This window comes from Sarcophilus harrisii, chromosome 1 (genome assembly GCF_902635505.1).
Source record: "Sarcophilus harrisii chromosome 1, mSarHar1.11, whole genome shotgun sequence".
NCBI lineage: Eukaryota > Metazoa > Chordata > Mammalia > Dasyuromorphia > Dasyuridae > Sarcophilus > Sarcophilus harrisii.
Genome location: NC_045426.1, coordinates 304361854 through 304385304, shown reverse-complemented (window position 1 = coordinate 304385304; position 23451 = coordinate 304361854). Strand labels below are relative to the sequence as shown.

Sequence of the window (23451 nt, the reverse complement as noted above, 5' to 3'; positions counted from 1 at the left end):
AATTTTTTAAAATCAAGAATCAAAATCAAGAATTTTTTTAAATCAAGAATCCACAGTGAGAGATTCTTAACTCGGAGTCTACAGAATCCCAAGGGATTCGTGGTATCTGTCAATGGATATATTTCAGGGTGTCTATAATTGGGATGGGGGAAAATACACCTTTATTTTTACTGACTTCTAACTGAAATTTAACATTTCCTTATATTATTAATTGGCTTCATAAACATTCTGAGAAGGGGTCCATAAGGCTTCATCCAATGTTCAAAGTAGTTCATGATAAGAAAAATAAAGTTGAGATCTTTTACTAAACAAACCTTATTTGCTTTTTTGATGAAGTTACTAAATGAGTAGATCAGAAGAATGTTAAGATATAATTTACTTAAATTTCATCAAAGTATTTGACAAACTCTTTCACATCATTCTCATTGATAAAATGGAAAGTAAGTGGGCTAAATATATAGTTAGGTAGATTTGGAATTAGATTAGCAAGTAGATCCAAAGAATTAATGTTGTAAGGAATTCTATAGTGGAATACACTAGGTATCTATTTTACTCTGTGCTATTTAAAATTCTTATCAATGACTTAATAAAAGGATAGGTGAAGTGTTTAACAAATATTCAAATGATATGAACTGGAAGGTATACGGGATGTGCTAGATGACAGAAATGAATCATATCTACTAAGATGGATCATAAAGATCATTCATTTAAGGTTGGAAGGAATCTCCATCCACTATATCACACTCAAGAACAAGCATTGACAAAGAAAGGACAGACCATCCCTTTTTGTAGATGACAGGAAGATATATTTAACAAACTCCAGAGAAGCAGCAAAGAAACTAATTGAGACAATAGCTTCAGCTTAATAGCCTTAGCATGGTAGCAAGATACAAAAAAATGGAAAAAAAAAAAAACTTCTCCAAATCATTAGCATTTACATATAGTAATAGCAGAAGCCAGGAATCATTGACAATAATAAATATTCAATTCATATAATTATAAAATTCATCAAGTGTCTGAAATTGTGTCAAGCCATATGAAAGTTTTGTATAACCACTGGCACATAATATTCTTTATGAAACAAAGGGAGAAAATGAATTGAAAGATAAGCACTGCTAGAGGTTTAAGTTATGCTAATTTAATAAAAATGAGAGCAATACCTAAATTAATTTATAAATTTAGAATTGAATCAAATTCCAAGGGGATATTTCATTGAACTAGAAAAGAATAATAAGAAACAGAAGAAATCAAAAATAGCATCATAGTCTTTGATAAACTCCTAAAATCTCAAATTACTGGGAGAATAACTTTTTGCTTGACATGAACTGGTGGAGAAAGTTGAAAAGAAATTAAGCAAACAATAGGTTTAAATCTTATCATATATTACATTATGATGAAAAATGAACAAAAGACATGTAAAAGGTCATAGCAAAAAAAAGTTAGAACACAGTGAGGTCAAATATATTTCACAACAATGATTAGAGAGAGAATATTTAAACAGGAGACAATGATAAAATAGAAAAATTTTACTGTATTGAATTTAAAAGCTTTTGAATAAAATGAGTGAAAATTAGAAATATAGTACAGCAAAGAAAGTATTTGCATCAAATAAAAATGGAAGTGTTTTAACACAAAGACCCTAATGCTAGGGGGAAGGGAGTCAATATGTATATAAATAAGTATAGCAAATCAAAGGATTTTTTTTTGGAAGTGGAGGAAAGAACCAAGAAAGACTTCATGCAGAAAGTAGTGATTAAACTGAATTTTGAAGGTAGTCAGGGGTTCCAAGAGGTATTGGTGGAAAATGAGTGCATTCTGACAATTAATAAAATAGGAAGGCATGAACCCCTTGGCATTTTTAAGGCAAAGAGGATGATAATGTCAATAAGTCAATAAGAAACTGCACAAATGAAGTCATGTGAAATTTCTACCATGGGACAATGAGAAAGAAGGGAGGGAGGGAGAGAGGAAAAGAGGGAGGAAGGGAAGGAAGAAAAAAGGAAGAGTGGGAGGGAGAAAGGGAGGAAAAGAGGGTAAAAGGAAGGGAAGGAAGGAAGGAAGGAAGGAAGGAAGGAAGGAAGGAAGGAAGGAAGGAAGGAAGGAAGGAAGGAAGGAAAGAAAAGGAAGGAAAGGAGGGAGGGGGAGAGGAAGGAAGGAGAGAAGGAGAGAAAGGATTCTTTGCTTTACCTGCTACCTAGTCTTAATCACTGAATGGATGCAGCATCAAACTGAGACTTGTTAAAGACCTTAGCTTAAAAAGGTCAAGGTCTCCCATTGCATCCACATCCTAACCTATATCTGACTATTGGACCCAGATGGGCAAAAAGTAAGGCAGGTGACCTTGCATTGTCCCCCATTTAAATCCAATTCACTTGCATAACATGGCATCATCTCTCTGATGTCATGGTCCTCTTCAAGAATAAAGGACAAACAACAACAGCATTGCAGTAGTAAGTCTAAGGGAAAAGGGTCAGCATGTAGTTGGGGACAATCCCAGTCATTCAGAAGGAACCTGAGGAAGAGACCAAGTCTAATGAACTGTAAAATGCCCAGCATGGGAGGGGGCTATCACAATTTGAGATACAAGCCTCAGAGAAATTATTATTAAAGGGAAGGGGGTCACAAAAACAAGGAGGGGAAAGATTGAAATTAACAAAGATTTGACATTGAGTATAAGCAGATAAATTAACAGGAAAGATACTAATAACAACTGAAAATGATTTTCAGATCAAGTAAAAGAGTCCTGGCATACATGAAGAAATACTTCAAAATAAACAACTAAGACTCAATATCTGCTAAAGTACAGGATCCTATGAATTCCCAAGAGACCATGGAACTACAATAGTATGTTGCCGAATGGTTTAAAAGAGAAATAAGGATTGTGAGTTAGATAGTATAGCCTACACAGCAGAAATAGTTGTCAGAATTTAGAAAAACTTGAATATACAGTAAGTTTTTGCCATAAAATGGAAAGGGAGAATAACTATCTGACAATGCAAATACAAAGAAGTGAAGAACAATCTTAAAGAAAAGCAGTAATAACAAGAAAAGAAAGCATATTCAAGGGGCAGCTAGGTGGTGCAGTAAATAGAGCACCAGCCCTGAAGTCAGGAGAACCTAGTTCAAATCTAGCCCCAGACACTTAATGCTTCCTGGCTGTGTGACCCTCAGCAAGTCACTTAACCCCAGTTGCCTCAGGAAAAAAAAAACATATTCAAGCAAAACATATTAATCACAAATATAGGATTCACAGATTCATAGGATTCACTATCCATTTAAGGATAGTTCTCCAGAAAAGCATGGCAAGTCAAAAATCTGAACATAATTCAAGAAACAATACAAGAAAACTGTCCAGAACTTCTGAACATAGAAAATAAACACCAACAGAAAGAATCTACAGATTGTCTCCGTGTGTGTGGTAGGGGTAGTGGGAAACACACTGCAAACTGTTGGAATTCTTACAAAGTGTTAACTCATTAGAGTTGATAGAGACAATAATTATCTAATTTAGCACAGCATTTAGCAAATCTCTAGCTCACTAATGTATTTAAGTACTCATTGGAATTCACAAGTATGGGAGATTCACAAAGTTAACTTTGTAATTTTGTGAATTCACACCTCCCTTAATCCCTCCCTCAGAAGAGGAGTCAACCTTTTACACCCAGCATAAATAGAGCTTCAGTGAGCCAGGCAGGGTCATTTCAGGAGAAGTCCTCTCTTGAAGGCACAACCAGATTCATTCATCCCATCTCACACTACTGTAGTAGCTGGCCTCCTGCACCTCCCCCACTGAGACCAAGGCTGGTCTGAAAGGCTCTCCAGAAAGCTGCCCAGCCCCAGGCAAGGAGACAAGACTCGGAAGGAGCCCTCTGGGAGGAAGCCCACAAGCCCACTCTTGGAGGTGGAGACAGATTCATTCCATCTTCCACCTTTGTGCTGGCTGGAGGCTGAAGAAAGCAGAGGCAAAGGACGCTCTTGCAACCAAGCAGAGAGATAGGCCACCAAGAAAACTAACCAGGCTATTTTGGAGGAAGTAATAAAAGATATGAACTTTAACTCCTGGCTGCATTTGAGGTGATTATTACTTTGAACCAAAACTAAGGCTGCCTCCAGAAAATCTCCCCAAGAAACCTGCTCCCAGAGAGAACCATTATATTTTAAAGAAGAGAACACCACAGCAAACTAAACTCCAGGACCCATAGTGGTTAAATTGAACAATTCTACTGAAAAATTCTGTAAGTAATCAGGAGAAAGACATTCAGCTATAAAAGAAAGAAGACTCAGATAATTTAAGACTATTCTTCATCCACTAGAAACCACAGAGGGGAATGGAATACTGCATCTTGAAGAACCAAGAAACTCAAAATGCAACTTAATGAGACAAATGGAAAGACAGAGTGTCTGGGTAATTAATAATCAATGAATTAGGCTAGCTGTTAATCAATAAATTGATGGTCTATTTAACCAAAGACAAAACCATGGAGATTGGGGAATGCTTAAATATCTTTGAAAAATGGGGTGCCTCCTGATGGGTATAAATCAACCATAATTGGTGAACAAATAGCGCAAGGGTGGACTTCCTCCCTCCCTTCTTTCCTTCCTTCCTTCCTTTCTCTCTTCCTTCCTTCTTTCCTTCCTTCCTTTCTTTCTTCCTTCCTCCCTTCTCTCCATTCCTCCTCTTCTTCCTCCCTTCTCTTCCCTTCCCTTCCTTTTCCTTCCCTTCTTCCCTTCCTTTCCTTTTTCCTTCCCTTTTCCCCTTCCCTTCAGTTCCCTTTCTTCCTCCCTCCCTCCCTTCCTCACTTCATCCTTTCTTCCTTTCTTCCTCCTTCTCTCCCTGTCTCCCTCTTTCCCCCCTCCCTTCCTGTCTTCCTTGCTTCCTTCCTCCTTCCCTCCCTTCCTTCTACCTTTCCTTTCTTTATCCCATCCTTCCTTCCTTTTCTTCCTTGCTTCTTTCTTTTCTCCCTTCCTTCCTCTTTTACTTCCTTCTTTCCTCCCTACCTCCCTCCATCCTTTCCTTTTCCCTCCCTTTTTCCCTCTTTCCCGCTCTCCTTTCCTCCTCTCCTTCTTTCCCTTCCTCCCTTCCTTCCTTTCTCTTCCCCTCCCTTCCTTCCTCCCTTCATTCCTTCCTTTCATCCTCCTTTCCTTTCTTTCCTTTCTTCCTCCCTTCCTTCTCTCCTTCCTTCCTTTTTTCTTGCTTTTTTCTTCCTTTTTTCCCTTGCCTTTTTCTTTCCTTCTTCCTCCCTCCCTCCCTCCCTCTCTTCTTCCCTTCCTTCTTCCCTTTCTTTTTTCCCTCCCTCCCTCCTGCTCTCTAATCCTCCTTCCCTTCCTCCCTCCCTCCCTATAAGGCAATAATATAGAAATTATTAAGAAGATCCCAAAAATAGGGAGTTAATTCATTGAGAAATACAAAGATTAACAAGGGACTAATTTAAGTATAAAGGATATGAATGAATTAATAAAAGTCTATTATAGACAGAAAAGATAGATAAGTAATGAAGAGAATGAGGGAAAGAACTTTTTTTTTAGAAATAAGTTTGAAAATGGCATTTTGTCAACTAACAACAAGTCAAAGGAAAGAAAAGCCACAAAGAATTTTACTTATCTACTTACTGATGGGGGAAAAAAGGAAGAATTAAATAACTAGAAAAAAGTAAGCAAGAAAAGCAATTCATAAGTAAAACTCCAAACCCTAAGAGAAAAGGTACCAAATTGGAAAGGGCAAGAGGTTGAGAGTGAGGGAAAGAGAGTTAAAGGGAATCAAGTTGCTTTAAAATAGATCAAACTAAAATAACTGAAAAACTTAGTATTGTGTTTGGAAGGGGAAAATTCTTATTTGATAAGATAAAAAGCAATATTAGAAAAGAATAGAGAACTATAAGTTCAAATGCAAATGGACTGACCAATGCAATAAAATGAAAAAGAGTAGCAGATTGGATAAGAAAATGAAAGCTATCAATGTGTTGCTTACAAAAATATATTTAACATAGAATAAAAATGAAGAGCTGGGGGAGATAACTAAGCATTAAGGAAATTAAAAAAAAAACAGGAGTTGCAATCATGCTATCAAGCAAAGTATGCTTTTGCTTTGAAATAAAAACGGATAAAAGAGAAAACTACACTATGCTAAAATAAACCATTATCAGTAAGCCAATATCAATATTAAAATATCTTCCAAATGTCTTAATATCTAAATTCATAAACATTAACTGTATTATAAAATACAATAGTTTGTCTATAAATCTGAGTTACGCTCTTACCAATGCACATTGTACATGAAAAAGAGTAGGCATACATAGAAATTTAATAGACAATTTCCAAATTTTCAGGATAAAATGTCCTTGGTCTCTTAAACAGCTATACAATACAAAGCCTCTCCCTTCCAAACAGTTCCCTTCCTGGTCCTCTCTTGATCAGCAAAGCTAGCTTTGTTCTTAAGCCAATGAAGCAATGATAAGCTTTTTAAGCTTAACAGAACCCTGAGAAAAATGATGTATACTTCTATCAAAAATATATCAACATTGACCTTGTACAATAACAAGCAGTTCCCTTAAAGTAGATAATTGAAAAGTTCTTCAGGATGGCTTTGTGCAGTACAGACAAAAGTCCAGCTAGTTTTTTAATAAAAAGGATTCTCCTTTCTCCAATCAGCTTCCAGTAAGGCAGTGTCTTCTACAATAGGTATAACACACACTAAAACATATACAAAGCCTGCCTTTTCCTCTCAAACAACAGAAGGTAGTAGAAAACAACCAAACACACCTGAAAAATTTCTTCTTTTAGGCTATAGATATCACTAGAGAGCAACTAGAGAATCACTAAGCATTTACTAAACTCTTACTATTTGTCAGGTACTCTACCCAATGTTAGGGATAAAAAGGCAAAATCTTTCAAGGGACTCACATTCCAATGGGGAGGACAACATGCAAATAACTTTGCACATACAAGATCTATATGCTGAAATGGAGGGCAATCTCAAAGGGAAAGGACTAGTGGCAAGAGGAATAAACCAGGAAAAGCCTCCTGAAAGGTAGGATTTAAACTGAATCCTGAAGCAACTCAAGGAAGAAGTAGGAAGTAAGATAAAAACATTCCATGCATGGAGTTTTAACAGATAGTGCACAGATAACTCTCAGACAACACAGAAGTGGTAGAATTCAGTTCTTTTCCATTCAACACAGCAACTGAAGAATTCTCTCAACTAATTTAATAATTCCAGCCAATCACCCAAGAAATTCCTTTCTTCCAAACATCAGATTCCCAGCAAAGCACCTGAAGAGCCTATCAGTCAGCTTATTTCTTCTTCTATGTCTTTTTGTGACTGTTCCTACATTTAGCTTACTTATTCTCTTGCTTCTTGCTTTGTTTAACTCTTCCTAGATCTTCTTCTCTGGCTTCAATTCCTTCTCAGACACAATGACTCATCTATAATTTATGAAAGGAAACTCAATCAGGTATGATGTCAATCCTTGGATGACCTCCTCATAGCCTCCAAACAGTTATTTGATTTCCAATTTCTGAGTTATAATTTTCTTTTTTATTATCACTATTATAGCTTCTTATTTACAAAACATATGCATGGGTAACTTTCAACATTGACTCTTGTTAAAACCTTCTGTTCCAAATTTTCCCCTCCTTTCCCCCACTCCCTCCCCTAGAAAGCAGGTAGTCCAAAACATGTTACATATGTTAAAGTATATGTTAAATCCAATATATGTATACATATTTATTCAGTTATCTTGCTATACAAGAAAAATCAGATTTAGAAAGAAAGAAAAAGATCTGAGAAGGAAAACATTGTAAGCAAACAATAACAGAAAGAGTAGAAATGCTATGTTGTGGTTCACACTCATTTCCCATAGTTCTCTCTCTGGGTATAGCTGATTGTCTTCATTACTGAACAACTGGTTTGAATCATCTCCATTGTTGAAGAAAGCCACATCCATCAGAGTTGATCATCGTATAATCTTGTTGTTACTGTGTGTAATGATCTCCTGGTTCTGCTCACTTCACTTAGCATCAATTCATGCAAATCTCTCCAAGCCTGAGTGATAATTTTCAAAGCTCTTTTGAAAAAATCAGTTACATGCAAATTAACAAACACCATTACCTTAGTTCATTGTTCTACCTTCATAGGATCTGAAGGGCAGATTTCTAACTGGTCCTCAAAATAATGTGTCTTTCAGCATTTTATAGGAGATGCTGTTTCTTCTTAAAATTCTCAGTTTTCCTAGCAGGATGAATACAGAGAGGCTTGGAGAGACATACATGAACTGATGCTGAGTGAAATGAACAGAACCAGGAGATCATTATACACTTCAGCAACAATACTATATGAGGATAAATTCTGATGGAAGTGGCTATCTTCGGCAATGAGAGGATTCAAATCAGTTCCAATTGATCAGTGATGAACAGAACCAGCTACACCCAACAAAAGAACACTGGGAAATGAGTATGGACCACAACATAGCATTTGTACTCTTTCTGTTGTTGTTTGCTTGCATTTTTGTTTTTCTTCCCAGATTATTTTTACCTCCTTTCTAAATCTAATTTTTCTTGTGCAACAAGATAATTGTATAAATATGTATAAATATATTGTATTTAACATATACTTTAACATATTTAACATGTATGGTACTGCCTGCCATCTAGAGGAGGGGGTGGACGGATGGAGGGGAAAAGTACAATAGTTTTTGCAAGGGTCAATGTTGAAAAATTACCCATACATATGTTTTGTCAATAAAAAGCTATAATAAAAATTTTAATTTAATTTAAAACAACTCTCAGTTTTCCTTACACAAAAGTTCTTTTTCTGTCCTTTTCAGGAAGCAAACTAATCATATATGAAAGTGGTGATACCTTATAGTATCACTATTGCTAGGAAATATAAGAATTACAAAAATAAACAATAAATAGCAAGATTTGGAGTCAGAGGTTCTAGACTTAAATTCTGACTCCAGCAACTTTGGGTAAGTTACATTACCTTTCCAAGTCTCCTACGTAAAATAAGAGGGTTAGACTAGAATGACCTCTAAGGTCTCTTCCCATTCTATATCTATGATCCCATGACATACAATAAAAATTTTCTATTGAAAAAAAATTTGAAGATTTTGAAGGCATTTTCTGCTGGAATATTGAAGGGAAATCTTTTTGGTTAGCAGAGATGACTATTGAGAGTAGCTCAGAATGACAGAATTGGGTCCTTTTTAGAACATATCTAAATAATCTCTTCAGATTTTGAAAGTTTATGTCAAGATTCTTGCAGTCAAGTTTAGAAGGATTTCTTATTTGCTTGGGTGTGATGATTCCCTATCCTGGAGCAGGCAAACTTTTTTGAATTCACATTTCATCTTTGATTAACCTTACTCAGAACAACTATCAAAAATGAGAATTTGAGAATTATGGAACAAAGAAAACATTTTTTCTTCAAATTTTTTTTTATCAGTGTAACACACCTTTAGGGCTACTTCCCTGATTCTCTCTTACAGTCAGGTCTCTAGTGGTGAGTTGATTATGACTAATCCTCAGAATTTTAAGGGATAACCCTGAGGGCTTCTGGGGTTTCTAGGATTAAAACTCCTGAGATTCCACCAGTGTGCTACCCATTTTCAAAAAGAATCAGTTGGAGTCTATCAGATTTAAAAAACCTGTTTAGCAAGAATAACAAATACAAAATAATCCTCCCAAACTAAGACACATTCTCCCCTTAAATGCACAAAGACTTATAAGGAAAATGGGGTCAAAGTTAAAAGTACAAAAGTAATTAGGCACATGTACCTCAACATTCCTTTTCTTTCATGGAGTCCTCATGAAGTTCCCCTTAGGGGTACTTTTGTGTTCGATTTTGAGATTATAGCGATAACCAACATGTCTTTGTCATAAGAGTTCATAATCCTTGAAGGTACTACTTTCTATTGGCCCTTTCTCTATAGTTGGCTACAGACACTCTATTAACATAGAATATAAAGTTGTGGAATTTCTTTGTTGTTCTTTGTTAGTCACAAATATCAGATTTTTAATCCTTACCTCCAAATACATTTTGAATCTAGTTCCTTTTATTCACTCACCTGAGTCCCACACTAATTAAGGCCCTTATCACTTCTTTCTAGAACTTTTATTGTAAGCAATTAGTTGATAAACATTTAGATTGGGAATTGCAGAAAGCATTTCTAAGGTATCTATTATGTGCCTGGAACTGGGCAAGGTGCTGGGAATAAAGGATAAAAAATGGACCTGTGATTTCATGGACACATTATCACTACTTTCTAGAACTTTTATTGTAAGCAATTAGTTGATAAACATTTAGATTGGGAATTGCAGAAAGCATTTATTAGGTATCTATTATGTGCCTGGAACTGGGCAAGGTGCTGGGAATAAGGGATAAAAAAAAATGGACCTGTGATTTCATGGACCCAGAGAACTATCAGATAAACTCCCTTTGCCAAAGCATGATCGCACTTTCATCAAAAATTTTAGTCTTAAAAAGAATGGGGACTCCTGTCATGTGAAATCCCAGGAAGACAAGAAGTTTGTCAAAAGATTACAGGGAATATTTGGCTAATAACTACATTATCCTATTGAAATTAATTAATCTTATTTCTCATATGCATATTCATGGCAAATGCCAGAATTTATATCCTTTCCTATTGAATGAAGTGTGAGATGTCTTATTGAAAGCCAAAAGATACAGGGATAAAAAAAAGATGTGATTCCCTGCTCTAGCACATCCATTAAAAGGTTTAATGGCTTCTCCAGTCTGATCTCTGGCGAAATGACGTTTACTCATGGCAAGGAGATAGCAGAGACAGGACAATGAAACTAGTTTTTCATCCATTAAGCTATACTGCTTCTCCACTATGCTAGGGATTATACTGGGCACTAATTCTTTTTAGCCTGAGTGATGGGGAGGATAGTAGTACTGATGACAATAATAGGGAAGTTGGAAGAGGGAGGGTACAGAGAAAAATAAAGAGACTAATTCAGCTTTGGACTTAGTGAGTTTAAAGATGTCTGCATCTGGCCACATTACCTTTACTTGCTCGGGAAGCCCCTATTACATTTTTCTGGCCCCTGTCTCCCTTTACAGAATTACTGCACGTTGCTCTGTACAGCCTCACTGAACTGCTTGCTGTTCTCCCTGCAGTAACTTCCTGCATAGTTTGCCCTCCTTACCCACAATGCACTCTATCCAGCATCTTTTATCGTTAAGATTCCTTGAGGGAGAGGTCTGTTTCATTTTGGGTTTTGTATCTACAGCTTCTAGCACAGATACCTGCCACATTTGTTGTTTCGGTCTTTGTAATCCTATGTGGGGTTTTTCTTTGCAAAAATACTGGCGTGACCTGCCTTTTCCTTCTCCAGCCTGGTACGGCTGAGAAGCCTGATAAATGCCCGTTGAGTTATTTTGCTAATTAAAACAAACGCTATTCAAATCACTTAATTGTTGGATGGCCAAGAACCAGTGGGACTTAGAATGTATTGAATGATCCTATTTCTGTCTATAACATTTCAAATTGTCTGCGTTTTAGGAGCAGCGTGGCGTTAGGAAGGAACACCGATTCTTGATCCAAAAGATCTAGGTTTTGATCTCAATTTTCCCCATTCCTTCAACTGTTCTCATCGGCATCTGCTCTAAATCTTACGACTGTAAATATTAACACCAGATTCCGCTTCCAAGTTTTAGTTTACACCGACGGCTCGAGAGTGACACCTAGTGGCGGCCGAGGAGGTAGGCTATCTGTTTGCATTCTGGGCCGGTTCTTGAGGGCCCAGATTAGATCGTCTACAAAATGGATGGTTGAAAATGGACTATCCGGCCAAACTAGCGAGGTTTGGTAGGGGGAGGCACGTAAGCAAGCCTCTGTGCTGCGTAGAGCCGCCACCTCTAGTCAGCGGTTCCAAAAGATAACGGAATTAGGGATGACCGCCGCCCTTGGAGCTACCTCAGGGGGACAGCCCGTTCGGGCGCGCGTGCGCACAAGGACACGCGTCTCCGGGACCGCTCTCGCCCCGGACGGGCGAATGTGGCGTCCCCGGCCGGAAGTGCAGCCGCGGCTGGTTCCGGCGGCTGGGAAGGTGTTGGAATGGAAGAGGTTCCGCAGGGTGAGTCCGGGAAAGGGGACTCGGGCTAGGAGGGAGCACCGCGTGGTGCGGGCGGGCCGCATTTGTAACGGAGGCTCTGTTCCCTTCAGATTGCCCCGGAACCAGCAGCACCCAGGCGGGCAAAGGGGCCTCGTGTCAGGGATGCCCGAACCAGCGCCTGTGCGCCTCCGGGGCTGGCGCCGCCCCCGACCCGGGTGAGGGCTCCGCGAGGGGCGGGGGGGAGGGAGCGGGAGCGGGGAAAGAAAGTTATGGAACCGCGCGGAGAGGGCGGGCTCTGGAGGGAGACGGGACCAGAGGGGGTGGGAGGAGGGGCTGGCGGGTCCCCGAGAAAGGAGAGGAGAAGAGTTAGGGGGGCGCGGTCAGGAATGAAAGGCTAGATTCTGGAAAAGAAAAGGAGGGGTGTGAGGGACGGATACCGGGGCGGGGGAGGGGCTGGAAAGGCTTAGCTTGTGCCCTGGGACAGGGCTTGGGATTGATAGTATCGTGCCCCACCCGCCGCACACACGCGCACACGCAGCTTGCACATTTTTTTACGCCCTTAGATTATACCTTCCTTGAGGGCAGCTACTCTTTTGTATCCTCGGCGCTTAAAAGAGAAGGAATGAAATGTTTCCTAAGCTCCTGCCTAAGTATTTAATGTGCGCGTGATGTCTGGGACTTCGCATCCCCATGGGAGGTCCCCGAGGAGGGACACGGAAGTGTCGGGCTGGGAGGTCCGGCAGGCCAGGGGGAGCCCTTGTTTCTGTAGTGTCACAATCTAAAATGTTTCCTGCAGCGATCGAGGAAATCAAAGAAAAAATGAGAACCGTGAAACACAAAATCTTGGTCCTCTCTGGGAAAGGTGGTGTGGGCAAAAGCACTTTCAGTGCTCATCTTGCTCACGGCCTAGCGGAAGATGAAAGCAAACAGGTGGGAAGCTTCTGGAAAAACTTGGCAAGATCCCTTTTGTTGCTTGCTTACGTTATCGATTACAAGCTTTGCAGCCGTAATTTACATGCACTCTGTTGATTTGATATACTCTTGTCACATTTAAAGCATTTCACAAAAACACTGAATTTATTGTTTCACCCACCTCTAGTTTGATGGATTCAGCTTCTGGCATGTTTGAGGTAAATCCACTGTGGGTTTGTTTTTCAAATTTAAGATGGGAATAGCTAATCCCCTATCCTTAACGGGCAACCAGAATGCATGTTTTACCTATCTGGTCCTGTGCAGAATAGGCTAACGTACGCGTCTGCTTCTACAAGTGAGGGACCGCCCTTTATTTTGACTAAATGACGTCTAAGGAGGTTTCCAGATAGGTTTTGATGTGAGCCTGTAAAAGATGCAACAGGGAGCAGTTTTGACACTGAATTAGTGAGAATAAATGTGAAGAATCCTGAAAAGGCTGTCACTTTTTAAAGATATATTTAAAAATCATGAGTTTTCCTATTTGATTTTCTTAAATCTGAAGAATTATCTTCATTAAATTTGTTGCTTTTGTAAATTCACAAAGGAAACAAGCTAGTCGGGTCTGTTGCAGTCTTTTATGTTTTAATGGACCAGCAGAGGGAGCTAGAATTAGAAAGCTGATTAGAAAGCTTATGAATATTGTACTAACTGTTAACATATGTTTTATGAGAAATGAAAAAGAGAAACTAATTTTGAACACATAAAAAGAATTTAAAAACTAGAGCAAGAATAAATTTATGAGAAAGAGAACGACTACCACCTTTTCAAAGATTTGCCCCCCCCAAAAAAAAAAAATATATATATATATATAGACTACTTTATTGTCTTTAAGACATTGGAATTAGGAAGTCTTTTGAGGCTGTTTCTAATTCACTCTGAAGAGTTTTTGCAGAAGGTCTCCTTATTGAAATCTACCAAAGGTAGGCTCTGGTCATTGCTTACTCATAGAATACCAGGAAAACTTGGGCAGATGCAAAGTTCATTCAGATTCAGGTACATTTCCAAAGGGTCTGAATAGTTGGGGTAAGCCTAAAATCATTTTAGGATTAGACCAAGGTCCAAAATAGCTTGTGTAGTCAGCAAAGCATATGGTGAACCTTGTTTCATTTTCTTTAATATTTGTATAGATGTAGGTGAATGTAGTTAATTATAAGAATCTTCCAAATTGACTGCCATTTCTTGATTCTTTCTCCCATACCCTCATTTACCTCCTGCTTTACATAGTGTGTTTGTATATTTTATTATGTAAATAACCTGATTAATCCATCATTTCTAGGTTGCTTTGCTGGATATTGATATTTGTGGACCATCAATTCCCAAAATGATGGGACTAGAGGGAGAACAGGTATGACTTCAATAGAATTGTGAATTTAGTATGTGCATCTTTATGTGAATTACTGTATTAAATCCGATAAATTTTGCTTAATAATTTGTCTTTTAAAATATTTTTGATTTGATTAAGATTTTTTAATATCTGATTTAACATATTTCTTCCATGTTTAGAGTTATATATTGTGACAAAAATAAAAGCAAAGGGAAAAGGGCTTTTTAGCAAAATCTGAATTTGGCTTGATATGTAATGTTCTGCATTCAGAGTTCCTGACCTCTGCAAAAGAGGGAGGAAATTGCATTTTCTCATTTCTTCAGGGAGAAGCTTAATCATTAAAATTATAGATTTTAGCATTCAGTTTAGGTTTGGTTCCTATTTCCATTTACAGTAGCCATTGTTTTCTTGGTTCTGGTAACTTCACTTTTCATCAGTTCCTACAATAAGTCTTCTTAATGCTTCTCTGTATACATATTTCTCATTTCTTGCATTATAGCATAATGACAGTCCATTATATTCATATATCATTGTTTATTTAAATACTTTCCAATTGATAGACATCTACTTTATAGTTCTTTGCCACCATTTAAAAGTCCTTCATGGAATAATTTGGTACATGTGGGTCCTTTCTGAATTTGACCCCTCTGGAATACTTGGCAGTAGTTTGGTATGGGAATTTTACTTCCTTTATTAGTGTATTTCTGAAATACTTTCAAGAATGGTGAGATCAATTCACAATTCCTACCAACAATGTATTAGGATACCTGCTTTTCCATAGTTCCATTTAAATTGACTTCCCATCATTTGTGATCTTTGACATTTAACTTTCTTTTTAAAAATAATTTCTTTATCTGAAGTTTATTCTAAAGGAACCAGCTAACTAAAAATGGTAAATTTTGTAAATCCATTTTTATTATTATTTTTTTTATTATAGCTTTTTATTTACAAAACATATGCATGGGTAATTTTTCAGCATTGACCCTTGTAAAACCTTCTGTTCCAACTTTTCTCCTCCTCCCCTAGATGGCAGGTAGTCCAATACATGTTAAATATGTTAAATACAATATCCGTATTATAAATTCATTTTATAAAAAAATCCCAAAAGGCTATTTGGGAGTGTTCAGAAGAGATTACTAAAGGGGAAAAAACAATGTAGTATTGATTTAAAACCCACAACTTTGATTAGGGAAGCTGGATTAGGATTTTCAAGGAGTTTATGCTAGAAATGAGAGACTTATGTCCTAATGATATTTTAAAAAGCTTCAAGACTCAAAACTGGACCTGTACATATCGTGAGAAAAATTAATGCGAAACCAATGCCTCTTTTCTGATCAGCAGGAAATAGAGAAAAAAAATACCTTAATAGAAAGTCAGTTAAAACCAGAAATTGTGTTAGTTCACCAGAGGTTTTGATGTGAGCCTAGAAAAGATACAACAGGGAGCAGTTTTGACACTGAATTAGTGAGAATAAATGTGAAGAATCCTGAAAAGGCTGTCAGTTTTAAAAAATATATTAAAGAATCATGAGTTTTCCTATTTGATTTTCTTAAATCTGAAGAATTATCTTCATTAAATTTGTTGCTTTTGTAAATTAAATTTAATAACTTAAAAGATAATATTTTTATACAGAGTAGAAACTTCAAAATTTGTGATTAATGGTAAGTAACCACAATCCTGATCTATGAAAAGGCTACTGTCTAGTCAAACCACAACTTTCTCTACTTAGCAATAGCAAAGAGGTAGCTGTTAAGAAATAGAATTAATGTTTTGAGTGTTCAACAACTGCCAATCTGTCTAAAAGCTTAGTTATGCATAAATTAATAATTTAGTGGATAATCTTTTGATTTAAAATGAAATATCATATTGTTGAAATATGGGAGTTGCTGCTCTTTTCATTTTGGTGCTCCCATTATGTTACTACAGAGCTTTGTTTTTACCACAATCCACAAGGGAAAAAAGCTTTCTCTTTATGCTGCTCCAATCTCTTCTTTCTACATTCTGTGTTGTAATTTCTCTTCACTTCCTTCACTGTACTGTTTTTGTCTAGTTTGATATGTAACTAAAATTTACCACCAGGTTGAGAAGATCCAAAGCTTGAGACTACTTATAGTCTTATTATTTACATTAGATTCATTTAGCCAACCTCCTCACATCTAACCATTAGTTATACAAAAAACGATTTTTAGGCCATTCATGAACTCCTCCCCCCTCCCCCCCCCAAAAAAAAGGACCTTTTCCCATCCTCTGTTATAAGAACATGTGGTCTGCTATCTTTTCACTACCATCTTCTCCCCTTCATCCACCTCTCCTCCTTAGCTTTCTTCAGAGTACAACTCATGTCCCCTGTTAGCTATTTGTGCTTCCTCTTCACCCCAAATGATTAACTTTTCCTTTTTTAAAAACTTTTTATGCATTATATGTCATTTTGTGTGTTATCTTTATAGCTTTTGCACCTAGCACAATTCTTAGATTGCACATTATGCATAGATAAGGTACTTAATTTTTTGCCAATTATTTTGATTCCAGCTTATTTTCGTCCCTTTTTTAGCTTGTGCTAAAGCCTTTAGGCTTTGCTGGCTCATTTTTATTTTCAGACTTATGACACGCCAATATCCCATCCCATCCCTCCTTTTTAGCTAAAAACTTTACAGTAGCAATTTCATTTCTGTGTGATGATTTTTGCATTTTCACAATAGGCTTTACTACCTCAACACATAAATTGCTTTTTAAAAATAATATTTTAGACCCTTTACTTGTATTTGAATCTAGGTAACTGTATTTGGCATATTCCCCCAAAGATTCTCTTGGAGAACTGACATTTTTTTCACACCCTTCTTTCTCTGTTATCCCTCAAATTCATACTCTGTTGAAATTTTGGGGGTAGTTTATGATACTAGTACTAAAATAGAGAAGTGATCTTAATTCAGAACTTTCCTTCAGTGATGCATCTTGCAAGTTATCTATGCTTGCCCATCCTGTGAATTTCTCATTTCTCTTAAAAATTAATTGCACATATCCTATTCCTATGTGCCAGCATGTCATGGAGGGGACCTGGTTTCTTGAAGGCTATACCAGAGGAACTCATATTCTGACAGATTCCACCATGTTGGAAATACTTCAAGAATGGGCCCTGGAACAGACATAGTCTGTTTTCTGTCCCCAAAAGGCATATCATCTATAACCTAGCTACCACCTGGTGATGAAATTTTTTTGGCCATGATAACCCATGACTTTAGGGAAAATGAATCTACTATTCTATGGAAATGTATTTATTATATGTCACAATGTATATAATTCTTTTACAAATGATTTTTGATTATCATTTGTTCAGGTTCATCAAAGTGGTTCTGGATGGTCTCCAGTGGTAAGTTTTTTATTTACATCTATTTTGTTTTTGTGATAGTTTGTCATGTTGAATTTACAGGGAAATATATATATATATATATAGTATGTATAACAGAAAAGGCTAAGTATCTGCCTATTTGACAACATTTTTTCAGAACTTAGCTATTCATTTATTTTTAACTATTTTTATTGTAGTGGCAACAGAATAATCCATAATGGAATTCAGTTCAACACATAGCAGAGCACTTTTTGAACTTTAGAAGTCTATGTAAATGTTAGTTATTGCTAGAAATACTACTGAAAAAATGTAATAATTTCTCCCCTTGAGAAATTTACATTTTATTGGGAAGGATCTTACTTGATTATAAAGGAAAAGGGAATAAGCATTTATATAGTGTCTACAGTGTATCTAGCGTTGTGCTAAGCAAATTAAAAAAAAAAAAATATTATCTCATTTGATCCTTATGACAACCTTGCAATGTAAATACCTTTATTAGCTTTATTTTATAGTTTAGGGAACTGAGGCAAACAGAAGTTATTGGACTTGCCCAAGGTCACACATCTATTAAGTTTCTGAGATTGGATTTGAACTTGGGTCTTTCTGATTCCAGGCCTAGTCCTCTATCCCATGTGCCACTGCTGCCTCTGGTGAGTTAGATATTTGTATTAAGAAATTAGAAGAACAAGGGGGAAAAAATCTATAGGAATATTTATCAAGGAAGAAGCCCTGATCATTTGAAGGGAGAAAGAGGAGGATTGGCTTACATAGAAAGTAGCTCCTGAAGTGAAATCATGAGTTTTATGAAAGGTAGAGAAGAGTGAGTTTGTTCAAGGTATAAGGGAAAGATGCTTTGTGCAATTGTATGGAAGCAGAAGATATCCTGTCAAATTCTTACTGTTCTGCTATCACATAGACAAATGATATTAATAAATGACATGATGAAATATGTGGCTATTCTGTGACTACTTTTGGGGAAAGTCTGTCCTTCATTATTAGTTTTATGGGGTAGAAGGAGAATATGCTTCTTTTCCCCTTCTGATTGGATTGTAGAGAAATAATGTGAAGTAGAGCTGAAGATGTAGATTGGATCCTAATTGGGGAAGGCCTTAAATACTAGGCAGAAATTCATATTTTCACTTAGATATAGTAGGGAGCCACTGAAGTTTTTTGAACAAAAGATTTATATAATGCTACTTTAGGAATATCACTTTGGCAGCACTGTGTGAAAAATAAATGAGATGCCAATTAAGTCTCTTACAGTAGTCAAGGGAAGTTGTGATAAGGGCCTGAATTACAGTGGCAGCAATGTGAGTTTATCTAAAATGGCAAAACATGGAACAGTTCTGCAGAAAGTGGATCAACAGGATTTGGCAGCTGTTTGGATGTTGTGAAGGAAAGAGTCAGGGATGCTTTTAACATCATAGAAGTCTGAGTGATGAGGGGAGCATTCAGGAGGAAAGTTCCTTCTATGTGCCAGGCACTGTGCTAGGTGCAGAAATAAATGAAACAATCCCTGTCTGCAAGAAACTGAAATTCTAATGGAGGAAGATGATAACAAAACATATATGTATATAATACAAATACATGTAGAGTGATTAACTATAAAGAAATATGAGAGGGAGGGCACTGGTAATTGGGGGAATCAGAAAAGGCTTAAGCTATATCTAGAAAAACTGCAGCCATCTTATGTAGCAGAAGTAAAGAGGGATGTGTTGCAGGCATGGAATATGGCCAGTGCAAAAGGATGATGATGGAAGAGGGAGCCAATTGATCATACAACAGTGTGCTGGTGAAACAAGGGCTTTAGAAGCTAAATGGGACTATTAATTTTATCCTGAGGAGTAATAGGGTAGCACTCAAGATTGAGTAGAGAGGAGAGTGCTGCTGTCAGCTCAGTGTATACTTAAGGAAAAATCACTTTGGCAACAGTGCAGCGTTGGGCCTGGAGTAGGGAGAGCTTGAAGTAGGGAGACCAGGTTGGAGGCTTTTGTAGTAATCTAGGGTGTGAGGTCTGAATTAAGGAAGATGTCAGTCAGTGTTGAGCCTGGAGGAAAATCAAGAAGGAAGAAAGGTTCTTGTTGCAACATGAACTCAAGAGAAATAAGATTGAATGGAACAGTGGTTGATTTAGTGGGAATGATGGTGAGTTTAATTTGTAATACATGAAATTTGAACTGCTGATAGAATGCAGGTGGAGGTCATAAGATCACAGATTTATAGTTAGGACGGGTATTAAATAGGCCTGAAGTGAATATATTTGTGAGCCAGGATTTAAAATAAAAAATGTTCCGATTTCAAATGCATGTTTTCCACTGTACCATATGTCCAGACTTAAGTCAATTTAAGATGTAGGATTCTAGTCAAAAGAGAGATTAGGGCTATATGAACAAATTGACATAACTATATCCCTGGAAAATGGTGGAATCACTGAAAGGGTTTCCAGAACCCAAGAGAGAACTTTAGGGGATACTCCTCCTGAAAGTAGCGGGAGCTAGATAATGATACAGAAAAGGAGAGTTTGCAAGTACCTTTTCTGCTGTTTTTTTTCCCCCAGTAAAGTATTTCTCCTGTGATTATTTCTTTTTGCCTGTTCTCTTTGTAGTATGTTGAAGAAAATCTTGGTGTGATGTCAGTAGGCTTCTTGCTTGGCAGTCTTGATGATGCTGTTATCTGGCGGGGACCAAAAAAAAATGGTTTGCACCTAAGTCTTTAAACACTTTGGCTTATTATTTCAAAACACACTGTTGCTCTCAGTTGATATACATATCTTATTAAACTCAGTTATAATTATCTGAGTACTTATTTCTCTTGCTTTGTCATTGCATTTAGTTTAGTTTAAATATAAAGACCTAATGACCGTGAACTTTTGTTTAAAAATCTACTTACATTAAATATCATTTGTAAGAATTTTACTCCTTAAAACATGTATGAGTTTAGCATTTATGTCGTGGCTCAAGAGGCATATTTAGTTTTAGAGGTAGGAACATAAGCTGTGTTATCAGGAGCATCCCTATGTTATCTTCATTTAGTGGGATTTTATTGTAATGAAGGAACAAATATTATTTACATAAAATATAATGCCATATCATTTTTTGTAATCGAAGTCATAAAGGTAGGAATGCTTTACCTTCTCTTTTTTCTCTTTCTAAGGTATGATCAAGCAGTTTCTTCGTGATGTGGATTGGGGAGAGATTGACTACCTCATTGTAGATACCCCACCTGGCACTTCAGATGAACATCTATCCATAGTCCAATATCTCAGTGCAGCACACATAGATGGAGCAGTTATAATCACTACTCCTCAGGTGAGACTAATGCCATTTTTATTTTCTAAAAGCCATGCACTAACATTAAACATAGCTGTGAAGCAATGTAAAGAATATTGGATTTGGAGTTAGTGGATGTGAGTTCAACTCTTAGCCCTTCCAATTTATGTGCTAGGGCAAGTCACTTGATCTGTCTGGGCCTTGGTTTCCTCATCTATAAAATGAGAGGTTTGGACCTCCAAAGTTCCTTTTAGTTCAAAATCTTTGTGGGTGGACAGAAAATTTTTTCCCAACAATCTAAAATAGGCCAAAAAAGTTATAATGTCCTATTTTCCCTAGTGTTTTTCTTTCTATTTCTATTTCTTATATAGAAATTACTAAAAAGTTATAATGTCCTATTTTCCCTAGTGTTTTTCTTTCTATTTCTATTTCTTATATAGAAATTACTACTTAATTATTAGTTCTTAGTGTATCTTTTGAGCTTTTTTTTATACACTAAGCCAGGGGTACTCAAACTTTTTAAATAGGGGGCCAGTTCACTGTCCCTCAGACTGTTGGAGGGCCGGACTATAGTAAAACCAAAACCTTTGTTTTGGGCCTTTAAATAAAGAAACTTCATAGCCCTGGGTGAGGGGATAATCGTCCTCAGCTGCCGCATCTGGCCCGTGGGCTGTAGTTTGAGGACCCCTGCATTAAGCAAACAAAACTTATAAATTCTGGGTGATAATAAACTGATTATCTAGTCATTTTCTCTACCATGGAATTATACTGTAATTCCTTTCATTACTTCTGAAAAACTGGTTGTATTCCTTTGATAGGAAGTATCACTACAGGATGTTCGAAAAGAAATCAACTTTTGTCATAAAGTGAAATTGCCAATAATTGGTGTAGTAGAGAATATGAGTGGCTTCATATGCCCCAAATGTAAGGTAAGAATATGTACTTCTTAAATGCCTGTTGCTGCTATGTGTTTTTGAAAAGATTTTCACAACTGAAGAAATAATTTTATAAGAATTTTTCTTCATAGTGCTGACTCTGGTTTCTGTAATTTCATAAAGTAGGTTTACAAAATTATTTTGAATTTTGTGGACAAACTGCCTTAATTTAGCACATTAGATGCTAATTAGATAATTAGAGAAAAATTAGCAAATTTTTCCAAGATGTCCAACCAATTTCAGAGATGATATGTCCTGTTTACAAGAGTAGTCACTTAATATGCTTTTAAAACTTAATGTTTTTAATTCCATTTATGTTCTAACTTTCTTTACAGAATGAATCACAAATATTTCCTCCAACAACAGGGGGAGCAGAGGTAATGTGCCAAGATTTAAAAGTCTCCCTCCTCGGTAAAGTGCCTCTGGATCCACAGATAGGTGAGTAGTTCTACAAGTATGTGAAAGACCTATAATGTCTTAAAGTAAGTCAGATGTGTTTACAGATGAATTACTCCATTATGTACTTCAAAGCAAATCCTTTATTTTATAAAATCACTAGAACTAAGATAACAGAAATGTCACGTTCTATTCATGTGCTTAAATTTGACTTTTTTTCCAAGGTAAAAGTTGTGATAAAGGACAATCCTTTTTGACTGAAGTGCCTGATTCACCAGCTACATTAGCATACAGAAATATAATCCAAAGTAAGTGTTTAAAAAATATGTTCATAATTATCTCGTTAAAGGTATTTTTCTTTGGTTCACAGTTCTGTCCTGCCATACCTTAAAAAAAGGAGTGTTTTGTCCAGAGTATCCCAAAATTTAGAGTATATAATGTAGATCCTCCAACCATGTGATAGTGACCAGTTGTTGAGCCATAGATGAAAAGACCTTTTGTGTAGAGACAGAATTAGCTATGGAATAAAGCTTTTAGTACAGTTATCTCCTTGTAAATAGTTACCCCCAGTAAAGTGTGATAAATATGTAGCCAAAATAAATAAATAAATAAATTATAGGAAATCAGTAATAGTGGATTCTGTGTTGTATTAAGGCTTATATGAATATTTCTCTCCCTAGGAATTCAAGACTTTTGTGACATACATAGTTCAAAAGAAGAAAAGCTGATTAGCTGCTGAAACATTAATTTTTATGGACCCTAGCTATAATCATAAGCAATCTGAGAAATGGACCAATAGTATGTATAATAAAAATGTCTAATCAATTGCAGGGATAAGAGTTAGAAATTCAAAAATCTAACCTGATTTTGAAATCACTTTTTAAGGACACTTTAATCAGCTAATTTTGATATACATTTTATTAAGATATAAGTTAATATAAGGCACTGTATTTACAGATAAGCCATTAAAAAAAATAAACATCTTTCCTCCTCTAAAACCTGACTTCTGATACTTATTTCAAGCAAATATAAAAAACAGTCATCATTTAAATTCTTCCTAAATAGCAACAGCAGCAGCATGCCATTGGAGAACTTTTCATCTAATTTCCTCAACTCTCTCTCAAAAAAAAA

At 36.6% G+C, this 23451-nt stretch overlaps 1 protein-coding gene across 1 annotated transcript; it reads left to right on the top strand.

Annotated features, from left to right (window-relative positions):
- Window positions 1-11717: 11717 nt before the first annotated feature.
- Window positions 11718-23309, top strand: NUBP1 (nucleotide binding protein 1). Its single transcript, XM_003761705.4, has 11 exons — window positions 11718-12099; window positions 12189-12293; window positions 12875-13008; window positions 14327-14395; window positions 17709-17741; window positions 20326-20416; window positions 20874-21028; window positions 21808-21918; window positions 22260-22362; window positions 22545-22628; window positions 23001-23309. Exons 1-11 carry the CDS (start codon window positions 12081-12083, stop codon window positions 23057-23059), a joined length of 963 nt encoding a protein of 320 aa, XP_003761753.1. The 5' UTR covers window positions 11718-12080; the 3' UTR covers window positions 23060-23309.
- Window positions 23310-23451: the final 142 nt, after the last annotated feature.